Below are 16309 nucleotides of genomic sequence, written 5' to 3' on the forward strand. Positions count from 1 at the left end.
TGTTTTTTGTCCATATCTACTCGTATCCTTTTGTTATCCTCACTGTTGTTTCATCAACAGACATAGATAAATCTGATCTAATCCTATCTGGCATATCATTCACACAGACCAGAAACGGTACTATCCTAATACAGATCCTTGCAGAACTTCACTTGTTGCTCTATCCCATTATGAGGTCTATTTTCTTTTTCCTTTCTTTCCCTATGGTACTCTTTGATCTACCAGAGTACATTCACTGTTATTCCTCACATCAAGCTTTTAACACAACCTCTTGTCGGGTACAGCGTCAAATGCCTTTTTGCAATCTAAAAATAATACAGTCCACTCGTTCTTTTCTTTCCTGTTTCAGATCTGTTTGTTATAGAACTCCAATAGGTTGTCAAGGCATATTTTGCAATTTCTTAACCTATTCTGGTTATTGTTTACGAAACCATATCTCTGCAAGTGTTCCACCACTCTCCTGATAATCTCCAGTTCCTTGTAATGTATATTGTCAGTGAACTTGATCTGTAGTCCAGTGCTTCCTATTTGTCTCCTTAAATCTAGGGGCTACCTTGGCGGTCCTGTCTCCATCCACTGACTTGTTGTTGCAAGTCTCAGCTAGTGGCTTTGAGAGTGCTTCTGTACCCTCTCGCAGATTCCATGGTGACATCTTGTCGGGTCCCATTGCCTTTGATGTATCCAGTGTCATCAAAAGTTTCTGTACATCTCCCCCTGTTGTATGGTGTCTTGTACCTGTAAGGTAAGGTAAGGTAAGGTAAGATAGGTAAGGTTGTTTATAGGCTTTCTAGTATTGCTCCTGTTTCCACTGAGAAGTAATCTCAAGTTGTTTGATCAACACTTCACAGATTGTTAGTTCTCGTGAGCTGTCCTTTCTCCTTCAGTGGAATGATCTGGTGTTTACTGTTACCTTACTTAGTTGGAACTTGGTTGTGAAGCAGTTTTGGTTGAGACTTGGCCTTTACTGCTGTGTCATTCTCAAGTTGTCGCTCAGCCTCTCTTTCCACTCTTGCCTACTCGTTTATGACTAATCTGTTGTTTTCATTCTTCTCTCCATTACTTCTGTTTCTGAATGCTCTTATACTTTTCGTTTATTTTCCTTTAGATATTTCTGGTTGAACTAAGGCTCTCTTTCTTATTGCTGCCTCTTCTGGGTATGAAATACTTCTGTCTCGGCACTTTGTCAGGGAAATCTCACATCTTATCCACTGACTTTCCTTCATATGTGTGAAGGGGGGAAGGGGGGGTTGGTGCATTGTTTTGTGTTGTTGTGTGTGGGGTGTTGTGTGTTGTGGTGTGTTTTTAATTGTGTGTTTTGTGTTGTGGTGTGTGGGGTGTTATGTGTTGTGGTGTATTTTTAGTTGTGTGTTTTGTGTTGCGGTGTGTTTTGTGGTGTGCTGTGTTTTGTATTTGGTGTGGGGGGTGTTTTGTGTTGCGGTGTGTTTTGCGTTGTGTGTTTTGTGTTGTGTATTTTGTGTTGTGTGTTTTGTGTTTTGATGTTTGTTTTGTGTTTTAGTCTTTTGTATTGTATTGTCAGGCAGCAGTGTTGCTTTGGAAGAGACTGATGGGTGGGCTTCTCTCTAGTAGCAGGTGTGCGGAGCTGAGGCTCACACTGCAGTGTGATGTTGCGTCACCATGGTGAGTCGAGACGCACCTTTCTAGCACTACCACACCCCACCATTGACAACATTTCTACCACCACCACCACGTCTGCAGCCAGCTACCTACTGTTTTAGTACAAATAACTTCTCCAGTCTTGGCTACTTTACCCCAAGATGGCGTACGGGTACAACTATAGTCAGGTGAGTGTGGCCCAACTCATGCTAATATTTATATATTGTGTAAACAAGAAGCCCGTGAACCGTCTGCAAGAAATGGACAGGTAAGAAAAGAGTCTTGACTACTTGTTATATTCCTTCTAAGTATACAAATCACTTTAAACTTCACTGCCCAAAGTGCTGGGTCACTTTATCCTGGCGTTGGGATTACAGTTGCCTGGTGAATGACTAAGCATCCATCATCCTGTTTTTATCCTAAATAGTGGGGAGATTTCCCCTTTTTTTAAAAATTACTGTGGGTTATCACCTGTGACTTAAGACGTATTATAAGTGTATTTTTTTCAGTTGATAGCATAGTGTTAATTTCACTGAACATTGGTAGTAATGGCAGTGAATAATTAATGTTAGCAACCTCATATGTTGAACGCACTGAATAATAACAATGTACTAGTGTTCTGTAAAATGTTCATGCCTTAAATACTCAAGTTCAGCAGCAGGTGCAGTCAGTGGAAGGAATGTGCTTTAAGTATGGTCAATTTTCATCAATATATTTCGTTTGGTACTTGTATAACAAACATAATTTTGTCTCATTGTTCAGGTAATTTAAAATGAAAATTTTGTTAAAAGTCAGATGTGAGAGTAAGAAGGTATTTAGCTCGCTGCACTACGATTGTGTGTTCATGTGTGAATCATCAAGCATGGTCATGACTGTACTTACTCATCTATAACCAACAACAGCATTCTAAACCATACCACGTGCGGGGTTAGAACCCGCGATCAGAGAGTCTCAGAACTCCAGACCGTCGCGTTAGCCACTGGACCAGCTAGCCACAGTCATGTTGACGGCTTTGAGGGGACTTGAGCTAGAGTTCGTCACGGCCACGGTAGCTGGAGATTCGTCTATAAAAACTTGCATTTGTGGTCACAGTGGTGCCTATGCTAACCTTCCTATGGTGTAGAAATATACCTAGTTCGATGAATCTTATTGTGACTAGCTGGGCTAGTGGCTAACGCGACGGTCTGGAGTTTTATGACTCTCTGGCCGCGAGTTCTAACCCACCCCTGGCATGGTTTGTTTGCAATCGTGTCATTACGATTTCGCGAGTCAAAAAACATTTGTAACCGTGACATGAAGTGTTAGCAGTATATGTGTCCCCCGGCTTGCTAGAACACTTCAGCTTTACCCTCAAGAAACTCCAACATAAAGCAGAAGTGGATTAGCCACTAACGTCCTAGTTAGTGCAACAGAAAAGATAGTAAGAAAGACTAGTTGACTAGCTTGAAAAAAGTTAGCGTGACAAATGTAGCGTGGTTTTAGAGATGTTAAAATTTTGCCTTGCAAATTTTCTTGAGTTTTATGACAGCGCTAACATAAAACACGTGTGAAAATATTAGGTAGACTATGTTGGTCCACTGTAAGAAAGTGTGTGACCACCGTGTACCACACAAGTGACTACTGTACACGCTAGAAGACACGATGCTGTCTACCTGTACTCAAGTGTATACAAGAACACTTGTTGGATACATGGTGTATAGGAAGGATCATGGATAAAGAGTGGTGTATAGGAAGGATCATGGATAAAGAGTGGTATATAGGAAGGATCATGGATAAAGAGTGGTATATAGGAAGGATCATGGATAAAGAGTGGTGTATAGGAAGGATCATGGATAAAGAGTGGTATATAGGAAGGATCATGGATAAAGAGTGGTGTATAGGAAGGATCATGGATAAAGAGTGGTATATAGGAAGGATCATGGATAAAGAGTGGAGTCTCCAGGCATCACGTGTTTACACCTGTACATTTTCTTTTATACTCTAACTTCAGCAGTTGTGTCGTGCAGGCAGCCAGGTTATGTCAGCAGTTGTGTCGTGCAGGCAGCCAGGTTATGTCAGCAGTTGTGTCGTGCAGGCAGCCAGGTTATGTCAGCAGTTGTGTCGTGCAGGCAGCCAGGTTATGTCAGCAGTTGTGTCGTGCAGGCAGCCAGGTTATGTCAGCAGTTGTGTCGTGCAGGCAGCCAGGTTATGTCAGCAGTTGTGTCGTGCAGGCAGCCAGGTTATGTCAGCAGTTGTGTCGTGCAGGCAGCCAGGTTATGTCAGCAGTTGTGTCGTGCAGGCAGCCAGGTTATGTCAGCAGTTGTGTCGTGCAGGCAGCCAGGTTATGTCAGCAGTTGTGTCGTGCAGGCAGCCAGGTTATGTCAGCAGTTGTGTCGTGCAGGCAGCCAGGTTATGTCAGCAGTTGTGTCGTGCAGGCAGCCAGGTTATGTTGGTGATCCACCTTACGTAGGAAGGGAAGCTGTTGAAGACCTCTTGTTTTCTTTTAGCTACTCACTCTATGTTATTTATTAAAAGTAAGAGGCTTGGCGCTATCTACCATGTATGTGTGTGTGTGTGTGTGTGTGTGTGTGTGTGTGTGTGTGTGTGTGTGTGTGTGTCTATATATATATATATATATATATATATATATATATATATATATATATATATATATATATATATATATATGCAAAACAACCACTCTGAAAGAATAGAGAAATTCCAAGCGCTTTCGTGACTACTCACATTATCAAGGAACTATGAAAGTAAAGCATCCAAGGAACTATGAAAGTATGCAATAAGATAGTTCCTTGATAATGTGAGTAGTCACGAAAGCGCTTGGAATTTCTCTATTCTTTCAGAGTGGTTGTTTTGCATATTCTGAAATCACCTGTTTACTGTGATCTTATTGCACACACACATACATATATATATATATATATATATATATATATATATATAGATATATATATATATATATATATATAGATCTGGGATCATCTTAGAATGCTTTTTTAGCTGTAAATTATAATGTACGTTGTCCACCTTTCAAGGAGTACAGAACGAGGGACTTTAAATCCTCAGTAACTTAGTTCATTAACTAAATTTAAGAGTAATGAAAGTTCTCTGCATATTCTTGAGGTCTGCGTTTTGTCTGCTTTGAAATAGGTATTAGAGTGCAGCCTCGCGTGGGAGCAGCCGTTGGGGCATTGAGCCCAGGAATTCTTCAGCATGCACAGGTGCCTTGAAGAGTATCATCATTGGCTTAGCATCACTTGTTTTGAAGGTTCTAGTTATCCAGCCTATCATCTTCCTTGCGGTTAAGATTGTAACACTGTTTTGATCTTTTAAGGTGAATTTTCCAACATAATCACTAATAAGTCAATCACATTAGGCTTCCACTCTGTTGAGTAATTAGAGTTTGGTGTATACTCCATTCCAGTGTTTATTTACTCATTCTTTCCATAAACGAGTAACTGAAACTTGTTCTTGTTGACTGAATATCGTATTGTAAGTAGCCTACCGGAAGACTCGCTTTATATCAACGTGCAAGTTTGCTGTGTCCTCAGTTGATGCCACTCTAATACAGGTTATAGTATCGTCACCAAAGGATAATACATTTCTCTGATATATGCCTTTGTGTATGTCGGATATGAGAGAGAACATGGACCAGCACTGTAGTTACGGAACGAACTTTCACTACGGCAACCTTTGATTTCACTCAATTTCCTATTTCAGTTTGGGTTCTCTTCGTTAAGAAATATATTCATCTCACTTTTCCACTCATTCCATTTGCACGCATTTTTGTGGGCTGTTACCCAATGGTCACACTTGTCATAGTCTTGTGCAAAGTCTATGCATAATACGTCCTCATTTTATCTGCCAATATATCCAAGACTGTCATAATAGACAGGCAGTTGCGAGAGACAGGAACGACTTGTTGTATAAGCATGCAGCCCTGGCTTGTGCAGTTCTTGAAATGCCCTATGATTACCAGTCTTGCTTTTAAGACTAAAACATTTTGATAATGTGGAAGGTCAGCACTCTTGATAGTTTGTGTGTGCTTTACTGTCACCTTTGTGGAGTGGGGTTGTCTCGGTGTCTTTTAAAGACTGGGATGATTGCTGTGTACAGACTCTTCTTCCATAAAATATTCAGGGCATGAAATAGTGGTTTCTTGCAATTCTTGATGAATATGGAGTTCCACGAGTCAGGGCTCGGGTCAGAGTGCAGGGGCATGCAATCCATTTTTTTTATGTATTTAAGAGGGGTTAGAGTTATGTCAGAAATTATAGCAACTTCCCAGCAATTCCAGGATCAGCTTTTGAAAATTGACTACTGTCTGGGAAAACCTCCCAACTCCTGCCCCAAACATCTTGCTCCTGGGGGATTTCAACTTGGAATACCTAAAATGGAGGAGTGTAGCAGATAATGTTTGAGCAGAGATCATCCCAGGAGGCAGCTCAGATGAAAATTCACACACAAATGAGCCATTAAATCTCTGCACTAAATTCACCTTAAACTAGCAAATAGAGCCTCCAGGACTGGAAAATATTCTGGACCTTATCTTCACTAACAACGACAATCCGATACATAATATAACCGTCTCAAAGATAATACACTCAGATCACAGCATAATAAAGGTACAGACATGTATGGGCAGGGCTCCTGACCAGTAAAATGTGATCAGTTATGAGGGTGCCTTCATAAAATTCAGTAACAAAGGCACACCATGGGAACAAGTCAACCATGTCCCAAATGAAACGAGCTGAGAAGATATCCTAAACAACATGGATCCGAACCTTTACCTAGACAAAATTAACTCTGTGGCACTTGAGGTCTGCTCAAGGTGCATTCCATTAAGAAAGAGAAGATGTAAACTAAAGAGAGACGCTCCCTATACAGGTGAAGGTAAAGAATCACAGAGCTGCTAAGAGGGCTGGTATATCTAAAATAAGAAGGGAGGCACTGGTCAGAGAAATAGCAAATATCGAATTTAAGCTTAATTAAAGAATCTTACAGGAGACAAAAGTCTCAGGAAGAACTTAAAACCATAAATGAAATTGAAAGAAACCCAAAGTACTTCTCTTATGCCAAATCTAAGGGGAAAAACATCCATTATTGGGCTCCTGCTTAGACGAGGTGGGACTTACACAGATGACACAAAGAAATGAGTGAGATACTAAAGTCCCAGTACGACTCGGTGTTAAGCGACCTGTTAACTAAATTAAGGGTCTACAATTTTTATGATTTTTTTTATGGTCATTTCAAAAATTTCTGATATTATCCTAACACCACAAGACTTCGAAGAGGCAATGACGTGCCCATGCACTCTGCCCCAGACCCGGACTCATGGAATGCAGTGTTCATTAAGAACTGCAATAAAGCCCCCATCACGTGCCTTCAGCATTCTGTGGAGAGGGAGCATGGACACAGGGGTCATCCCAGTCACTAAAACAGACATAGCTCCACTCCACAAAAGTGGCAGTAAAGCAGTTGCGAAGAACTACAGACTGGTAGCGCTCTCATCCATATTAAAATCTTTGAAAGGATTCTAAGAAGCAAGATCACTAACCACCTAGATACCCAACAGTTACACAACCCAGGGCAATACGGATTTAGAGTAGGTCACTCCTGCCTGTCGCAGATACTGGACCACTATGACAAGGTCCTGGATGCTTTAGGGCATAAACAAAATACAGATGCATACAAAGACTTTGTGAAAGCCTTCGACAAGTGCTACCCCCGTGTAATGGCGCACAAAATGCGTGATAAAGAAATAAGAAAAGTTGGTAGATGGACCTATAACTTCCTAACAAACAGAACACAGAGGCGACTACAATGAAAAATTCCGTTCGGCAAGGCAAAGTACTCGCTCCCATCCTGTTCCTCATCCTCACATCTGACATAGATGTAATCCATTGTTCCATGTCGTCTTTTGCAAATGACACCCAAATTGCCATGACAGTGTCCTCCATCGAAGACACTGCAAGACACTAAACGGACGTCAACCAAATCTTTAAATGGACCGCAGAAAACATGAAGTTTAATGAATGGAAATTTCAACTACTCAGACATGGAAAACTTGAGGAATTAAAACTGTATCAGGGTATACAACAAATTCTAACCATACAGTAGAGCGAAAAACTAATGTGAAGGACCTGGGAGTGATAATGTCAGAGGATCTTGCCTTCAAAGACCACAACAGTGTATCTACCTCATCTGCTAGAAAAATGACAGGATGGATAATGAGAACCTTCAAAACTAGGGACGCCAAGCCCATGATACTTTTCAAATTGCTTGTTCTCTCTAAATTGGAATATTGCTGTACACTAACTGTACTCTTCAGGGCAGGCGAAATTGCTGACCTGGAGAGTGTACAAAGAACTTTCACAGCACACACAAGCACGATTAAGCACCTAAATTATTGGGAATGGTTGAAGTCCCTCGATTTGTATCCCCAGGAATGCAGGCAAGAAAGATACATGATGGTATACACTTGGACAATCCTAGAAGGATTAGTATCAAACCTGCACACGAAAATCACTCATGAAAACAAAAGACTCAGCAGGAGATGCATCATTCCCCAATGAAAAGCAGGGGCGCCACTAGTACACTGAGAGACAACACAATAAGTGTCAAGGGCCCGAGACTGTTCAACTGCCTCCCAGCATACATAAGGGGGATTACCAATAGACCCTTGGCTGTCTTCAAGAAGGCGCTGAACAGTGACCTAAAATCAGTACCTGATCAACTGGGCTGTGGTTCTTACATCGGCTTACATGCTGCCAACTGTAACAGCCTGGTTGATCAGACTTGGATCTGCCACGAGGCCTGGTCTCAGATCGGGTCCGGGGTCGTTGACCCCCGAAACTCTCGCCAGGTATACTCCAGGTAGTGTTGGCAGGGTTGTGAGTCTCGTGAAAAGTTCATTTAGATTGTCTCTGGACTAATTTATAGCTCACTGAACACAGTCATATTGTAACATATCGTTATAAGTGTAAGTTGAAAGTTAAGACGCTTGTGCAACATCTGGTTATCTTTGTTGTAGACGTTTCGCCCTCCAGTGGCTTTATCAATACAGATTCTTGGACATAATAAGAAAAACAGAAAAACTATATTCAAAAGATGAGGTAATCAGTCCCTCAGCCTTGAAGGTGGTGTTTACAGCACCATAGTTGTAGAGATTCTGAAGCACAGGCAAGGAGACTGGCTCTTATATAGGTGTCCAAGAATCTGTATTGATAGTCACTGGATGGCGAAACGTCTACAATAAAGATAACCAGATGTTGCACAAGTGTCTTAACTTTCATGTTGTAAAGTAAAAGGACACAAGTGCAACTAATGTGACATTTATTGTAGCAACGTTTCGCTCTCCAGGAGCTTTATCAAGCCATTACAAACAATACATGGACACAGAGGGTATATAAAGGCTCAGAGTGAGGTGAATACTAGTGAGGTACCATTTCGATGTTCACTAGTGGTAGTAGTAGTAGTAGTAGTGGTAGTGACAAAAGCAATTAATTCGTACATGAGTAAAAGGATATAAAAGCTATTACTTGGGTAACATAAAAATAGGTTGGACAAATATAAACTGGAATGAGGCAGGTTGTTTCAGTGTTCACTCTCTGTGCTTTGTGTAGTATAACAGGAGAGACTATGTGATGGCAGGGTTTGCTGTTTTCAGGAGGATTCTTGCTAAGACTTCGGAGATGGTGAAGCTGCCGTTGTTTTGTTTAATTGTATTCGAAACAGCGATCAGTGCTGATTCAAGGCACTTGCGTGTGCGGAAATTAGTTTCTTTTATCACTAATTGGGCGTCTCTGAATTTCATAAGATGATTGGTGGAATTTCGGTGTTGTACACAGGCGTTGTTTAAGTTGTCGTTCCTACATGCGTATATGTGTTCATTGAGGCGGGTGTCGAGGTTTCTTGCTGTTTCACCTACGTAGATCTTGTCACAGCCTCCAAACTCCTGCATTGACTGGTTCGTGGTGCTTGGGTTTTGTCCTGGTTAGATCCTTTATTGAAGTGGTAGAAGCGATGGCGACTCTGGTGTTAGCTTGTGAAAGTACTTTTGAGACGTTTAGTGCAACCTGGCTGTTGGGAAGAATTATAACTTTGTTGGGAGCGGTGTTGATGCGTGGAGAATTGATGATCTGAAGAGCTCTTTTCTTGCAGTCTTTGATGAAAAAAGAAGGAAATTGTAACTCAGTGAATGTTTGGTGAATGTAAGTACATTCCTCGTCAAGAAACTCAGGACTACAAATTCGGTATGCTCTTAGGAAAAACCCGATGATGATGCCTCTTTTGGTCTTGGTATCTTGACTGGAATAGAAGTGTGTGAGATCATTTTTATTGGTGGGTTTCCGATAAACTTGAAATCTTAGGTTGTTGTCTACTTTGTGAATGAGGACGTCGAGGAAAGGTAGCTTGTCATTGGACTCTTCTTCTAGTGTAAACTGAATCGCTGGTTCAACTGCGTTGAGCCTTGCCTGAAGATCCCGTACATCAAAACGTTTTGGAGTTATTACGAGGACATCGTCCACGTAACGTAACCAAGTGATGCTTGAAGGGATGATGTTGGCGAAGTGTTCAGACTCTAGGTGTTCCATGTATAAGTTGGCTAGGACGGCACTTATTGGGGACCCCATTCCCATGCCGTAGGTTTGTTTGTAGAGCTTGTTATTGAAGGAAAAACAGTTTAAGTTAACACAGAGTTCAATCAAGTCAACAAAATCTCCGGGAGGTAAAGGAAGATTAAGGTCCTGGTTGACTTTACGTCGTAGAACCTCGATGGCTTTTTTGGTAGGTACTTTTGTGAAGAGGGAAGTCACATCCAAACTGCTTAGTTTCTTGTTACGGATGGAGAGGTTACGGATGCGGTTGAGAAGGTCGCCTGAGTGTTTAAGATGAGCGGGGCTGATGGTCCCCAGAAGGCAGGAAAGATGTTTGGCAAGAACTCCGGCTAGTTTGTGTGGAGCACTGCCTATTCCTGACGTGATTGGTCTGAGAGGAATATTGTGTTTATGGGTCTTGGGTAAACCATACATGTGTGCTGGTTTAGGGTTGCTTGGTAACAAGTACAGAAGTTTCTTCCCTTCTCTAGTGCGTTTGAGTATTTGTCTGCTTTTGTATAGAAAGTCTTTGGTGAGCGTCTCCCACTGTTGAGTGCTGATAGGTTCGTATGTAGATTGATCATTCAAAAGGTCCATCATTTTAGTGTTGTAGTCACTGGTGTTGAGTATGACGACTCCACCTCCTTTGTCGGCGGTGGTGACGATAATGTTGGGGTCGTTGGCGAGGTCCTTAAGGGCAGTGATGTATCTTCTAGGAAGATTAGAAGAAGAAGGTTCACATAAAGCTGCAGTGAGAAGGCCCTGTATATAACCCTTCTGGAAGTTGCTGTCACTGTGTCTATGGTTCCTGGTAACAAGATTGAGTTGATATGTTGGTGGTAAATTTGAGTCCCAGACTCAGTGCTTGTTTCTCGTAGTCGGTTAAGGTGCGTGACGATAAGTTGTTTATCAGGGATTCGCGTCCCATATCCTTCCACCGACTGTTAGTGCAGAGGTACTGAAGTTTGCGATTGAGTTTGATCTTCTGTTGGAGGTTAGCTGTGGTGACTGTGCTGAGAATATGCTCAGCAGTGTGTTGGTCAATCTGAAGATTGGCCCTCATATTCCTTGCAGTTTCGTTTCAAAGGTTTCCTTAGCGATGTTAGAAAGTTCTTCGGCACATTCAGTTAAGTAAGCTTGGGTAGCTGGAGAGAAGGGGTGCCAATAAGTGCCGTCCTAGCCAACTTATACATGGAACACCTAGAGTCTGAACACTTCGCCAACATCATCCCTTCAAGCGTCACTTGGTTACGTTACGTGGACGATGTCCTCGTAATAACTCCAAAACGTTTTGATGTACGGGATCTTCAGGCAAGGCTCAACGCAGTTGAACCAGCGATTCAGTTTACACTAGAAGAAGAGTCCAATGACAAGCTACCTTTCCTCGACGTCCTCATTCACAAAGTAGACAACAACCTAAGATTTCAAGTTTATCGGAAACCCACCAATAAAAATGATCTCACACACTTCTATTCCAGTCAAGATACCAAGACCAAAAGAGGCATCATCATCGGGTTTTTCCTAAGAGCATACCGAATTTGTAGTCCTGAGTTTCTTGACGAGGAATGTACTTACATTCACCAAACATTCACTGAGTTACAATTTCCTTCTTTTTTCATCAAAGACTGCAAGAAAAGAGCTCTTCAGATCATCAATTCTCCACGCATCAACACCGCTCCCAACAAAGTTATAATTCTTCCCAACAGCCAGGTTGCACTAAACGTCTCAAAAGTACTTTCACAAGCTAACACCAGAGTCGCCATCGCTTCTACCACTTCAATAAAGGATCTAACCAGGACAAAACCCAAGCACCACGAACCAGTCAATGCAGGAGTTTACACTATACCCTGTGGAGGCTGTGACAAGATCTACGTAGGTGAAACAGCAAGAAACCTCGACACCCGCCTCAATGAACACATATACGCATGTAGGAACGACAACTTAAACAACGCCTGTGTACAACACCGAAATTCCACCAATCATCTTATGAAATTCAGAGACGCCCAATTAGTGATAAAAGAAACTAATTTCCGCACACGCAAGTGCCTTGAATCAGCACTGATCGCTGTTTCGAATACAATTAAACAAAACAACGGCAGCTTCACCATCTCCGAAGTCTTAGCAAGAATCCTCCTGAAAACAGCAAACCCTGCCATCACATAGTCTCTCCTGTTATACTACACAAAGCACAGAGAGTGAACACTGAAACAACCTGCCTCATTCCAGTTTATATTTGTCCAACCTATTTTTATGTTACCCAAGTAATAGCTTTTATATCCTTTTACTCATGTACGAATTAATTGCTTTTGTCACTACCACTACTACTACTACTACTACCACTAGTGAACATCGAAATGGTACCTCACTAGTATTCACCTCACTCTGAGCCTTTATATACCCTCTGTGTCCATGTATTGTTTGTAATGGCTTGATAAAGCTCCTGGAGAGCGAAACGTTGCTACAATAAATGTCACATTAGTTGCACTTGTGTCCTTTTACTTTACATATTGTCGGTAATTCTACCAACTTTATTACAACTTTCATGTTGTCGGTGTTGTATACCTGTGTTGCACAAGTGTAAGTTCCATCTCCTTTAAGCACGATCCTGGATTTGCTTTTAGCTCTGCATTTTGCTTATGAAAAAAAAGTATTTAGGACTTTGGATTTAAATTAAACATAAGAACATAGGAGGAACACTGCAGGAGGCCTGTTGTCCCATACTAGGCAGGTCCTTTACAATTCATCCCACTAACAAAACATTTGCCCAACCCAATTTTCAATGCCACCCAAGAAATAAGCTCTGATGTGAAAGTCCCACTCAAATCCAACCCCTCCCACTCATGTACTTATCCAACCTAAATTTGAAACTACCCAAAGTCCTAGCCTCAATAACCCAACTAGGTAGACTGTTCCACTCATCAACTACCCTATTTCCAAACCAATACTTTCCTATGTCCTTTCTAAATCTAAACTTACCTAATTTAAATCCATTACTGCGGGTTCTCTCTTGGAGAGACATCCTCAAGACCTTATTAATATCCCCTTTATTAATACCTATCTTCCACTTATACACTTCGATCAGGTCTCCCCTCATTCTTCGTCTAACAAGTGAATGTAACTTAAGAGTCTTCAATCTTTCTTCATAAGGAAGATTTCTAATGCTATGTATTAATTTAGTCATCCTACGCTGAATGTTTTCTAACGAATTTATGTCCATTCTGTAATATGGAGACCAGAACTGAGCTGCATAATCTAGGTGAGGCCTTACTAATGATGTATAAAGCTGCAGTATGACCTCTGGACTTCTGTTGCTTACACTTCTTGATATAAATCCCAGTAATCTATTTGCCTTATTACGTACGCTTAGGCATTGCTGTCTTGGTTTAAGGTTGCTGCTCACCATAACCCCCAAGTCCTTTTCGCAATCTGTATGGCTAAGTTCTACATCATTTAACTTATAAGTACTAGGGTTATGGGCACTCCCAAGCTTCAGAACCTTGCATTTATCTACATTGAACTGCATCTGCCACTTTTCTGATCAAGAATAGAGTTTGTTTAAATCCTCCTGAAGTTCCATAACATCTATGTTTGAATCAATTATCCTACCTATCTTTGTGTCATCGGCGAATTTGCTCATATCACTAGTAATTCCCTCATCAAGATCATTGATATATATTATAAACAACAACGGGCCCAAGACTGATCCCTGTGGAACGCCACTTGTTACAGATCCCCACTCGGATTTAACCCCATTTATGGACACTCTCTGCTTCCTGTCAGTGAGCCATGACTCGAACCACGAGAGCACTTTTCCCCTAATGCCATGAGCTGCCACTTTCTTTAACAGTCTATGGTGCGGAACTCTATCAAAAGCCTTACTAAAATCTAAGTAAATAATATCAAATTCTTTATCGTGGTCAACAGCCTCAAAAGCTTTACTGAAGAAAGTTAATAAATTAGTTAGACAAGACCGGCCTCTTGTGAATCCATGCTGAGTATCATTAATCAAGCTATGCTTATCGAGATGGCTTCTTATAATCTCAGCTATAATTGACTCTAGTAATTTGCCTACAATTGAGGTCAGGCTTATTGGGCGGTAATTTGACGGTAACGACTTGTCCCCTGTTTTAAAAATAGGAATTACATTAGCCATCTTCCATATATCAGACACTACACCTGTTTGAAGAGATAAATTAAAAATATTAGTTAATGGTTCACAGAGTTCCATTTTGCATTCCTTAAGAACCCTTGAAAAAACCTCATCAGGACCCGGCGACTTATTTTGCTTCAGTCTGTCTATCTGCTTCACAACCATTTCACTAGTGACTGTGATGTTACATAATTTATCTTCTTCTAGCCCACTATAAAAATTAATTACTGGAATATTGTTAGTGTCTTCCTGTGTAAAAACTGAGAGAAAATAATTATTAAAAATCGAGCACATTTCATTCTCTTTGTCAGTAAGGTGCCCATAGTTATTTTTAAGGGGACCTATCTTATCTCTAACTTTTGTTCTATAGACCTGGAAAAAACTTTTTGGGTTAGTTTTAGAATCCCTAGCAACTTTAATTTCATAGTCCCTTTTAGCTTTTCTTATCCCCTTTTTAATGTCCCTCTTAATGTCAATATACTGATTCATAAGATGACCCTCACCTCTTTTGATACGCCTATAAATTCCTTTCTTATGCCCTAGTAGATATTTGAGCCTATTATTCATCCATTTTGGGTCATTTCTATTGATCTAATTTCTTTATATGGGATAAACGTTCTTTGAGCAGCATGTATAGTGTTCAGAAAACTGTCATATTTATAGCTCACTTCGTTACCCCAGTCAACAGATGATAAGTGTTCTCTAAGCCCATCGTAATCTGCTAAGCGAAAATCTGGGACTGTTACTGAGTTATCGCTACTATCGTACTTCCATTCAATGCTAAAAGTAATCGATTTGTGGTCGCTAGCACCCAGTTCCTCTGAAATTTCTAAATTATTAACAAGGGATTCATTGCTTGCCATAACTAAGTCAAGCAGGTTATTTCCCCTTGTAGGTTCTGTCACAAACTGCTTCAAAAAACAATCCTGAACTACTTCTAAGAAGTCGTATGATTCTAAATTCCCAGTCAAGAAATTCCAATCAATATGACTAAAGTTAAAGTCTCCTAAAATTACTACATTATCGTGTCTTGTGGCCTTAACAATTTCCTCCCATAGTAGTCTCCCTTGGTCCCTATCTAAGTTTGGGGGACGGTATATCACTCCTAAAATCAGTTTTTCATGCCCCTCTGAAAATTCTATCCAAACATACTCTGTATGTGTTACTTCAGACTTAATACCCGTTTTTATGCAACAGTTCAAGCGATCTCGGACATACAATGCCACCCCACCCCCCTTCCCGATACTTCTATCTACTTGGAACAATTTAAAACCCTGAATATGACATTCCGCAGGCATGTCCCGACTTTTTGAATTAAACCACATCTCAGTTAAGGCAAATACATCAATGTTACCTGCACTAGCAACTAATCTCAACTCGTCCATCTTATTCCTAGCACTACGGCAATTAGCATAATAAACATTGAAAGACTCTCCTTTCTCTTTACCCTTCCTGCTCATTTCTGTTTTTCTACTAAACCTATTACTGTCCTTATCACCCAAAGTCCCTGGCTTTTCAATATCTACCTCGTTCTGCTTATTACTAGTTCCCCTAGAACTCGTAATATTACTACACTGGGACTTCACTGTTTTCCTGCCAAAACCCATACCACTAACTATTCCTAGTGTAAAGTCCTAACTGCTCCCTCCACTGCAGTTGCCAGTGCTACCACCCCAGACCTAGATAAGTGAACCCCATCCCTGGCATACATGTCACTTCTGCCATAGAAGAGGTCCCAGTTGTCAATGAATGTTACCGCATTTTCCTTACAGTATTTGTCCAGCCAGCAATTGACACCAATTGCCCTGGACAACCATTCATTTCCAACTCCTCTCCTTGGCAAAATACCACATATGACAGGGTTCCCACCCTTACTCCTAATTATTTCTATTGCTGACCTATACCTGCTAATCAAGTCTTCACTCCTACGTCTGCCAACATCGTTGCC

At 41.0% G+C, this 16309-nt stretch overlaps 1 protein-coding gene across 7 annotated transcripts in view; it reads left to right on the forward strand.

Annotated features, from left to right (window-relative positions):
* The window catches only part of LOC128703085 (LIM domain-containing protein jub), a 347638-nt gene that overhangs the window by 95407 nt on the left and 235922 nt on the right, over positions 1 to 16309 (forward strand). For 5 of the 7 annotated variants that reach the window (XM_070103671.1, XM_070103683.1, XM_070103684.1 and 2 more), the window contains exon 2: positions 1538 to 1802. In XM_070103671.1, the coding sequence (XP_069959772.1) occupies positions 1776 to 1802 (27 nt within the window). In that variant the 5' untranslated portion in view covers positions 1538 to 1775. The remainder of the gene's footprint in view (positions 1 to 1537; positions 1803 to 16309) is intronic. The other 2 variants (XM_070103674.1, XM_070103673.1) reach the window with 2 other exon arrangements.

The sequence above is a fragment of the Cherax quadricarinatus genome, chromosome 86, assembly GCF_038502225.1.
Source record: "Cherax quadricarinatus isolate ZL_2023a chromosome 86, ASM3850222v1, whole genome shotgun sequence".
In the NCBI taxonomy this organism is placed as follows: Eukaryota; Metazoa; Arthropoda; class Malacostraca; order Decapoda; family Parastacidae; genus Cherax; species Cherax quadricarinatus.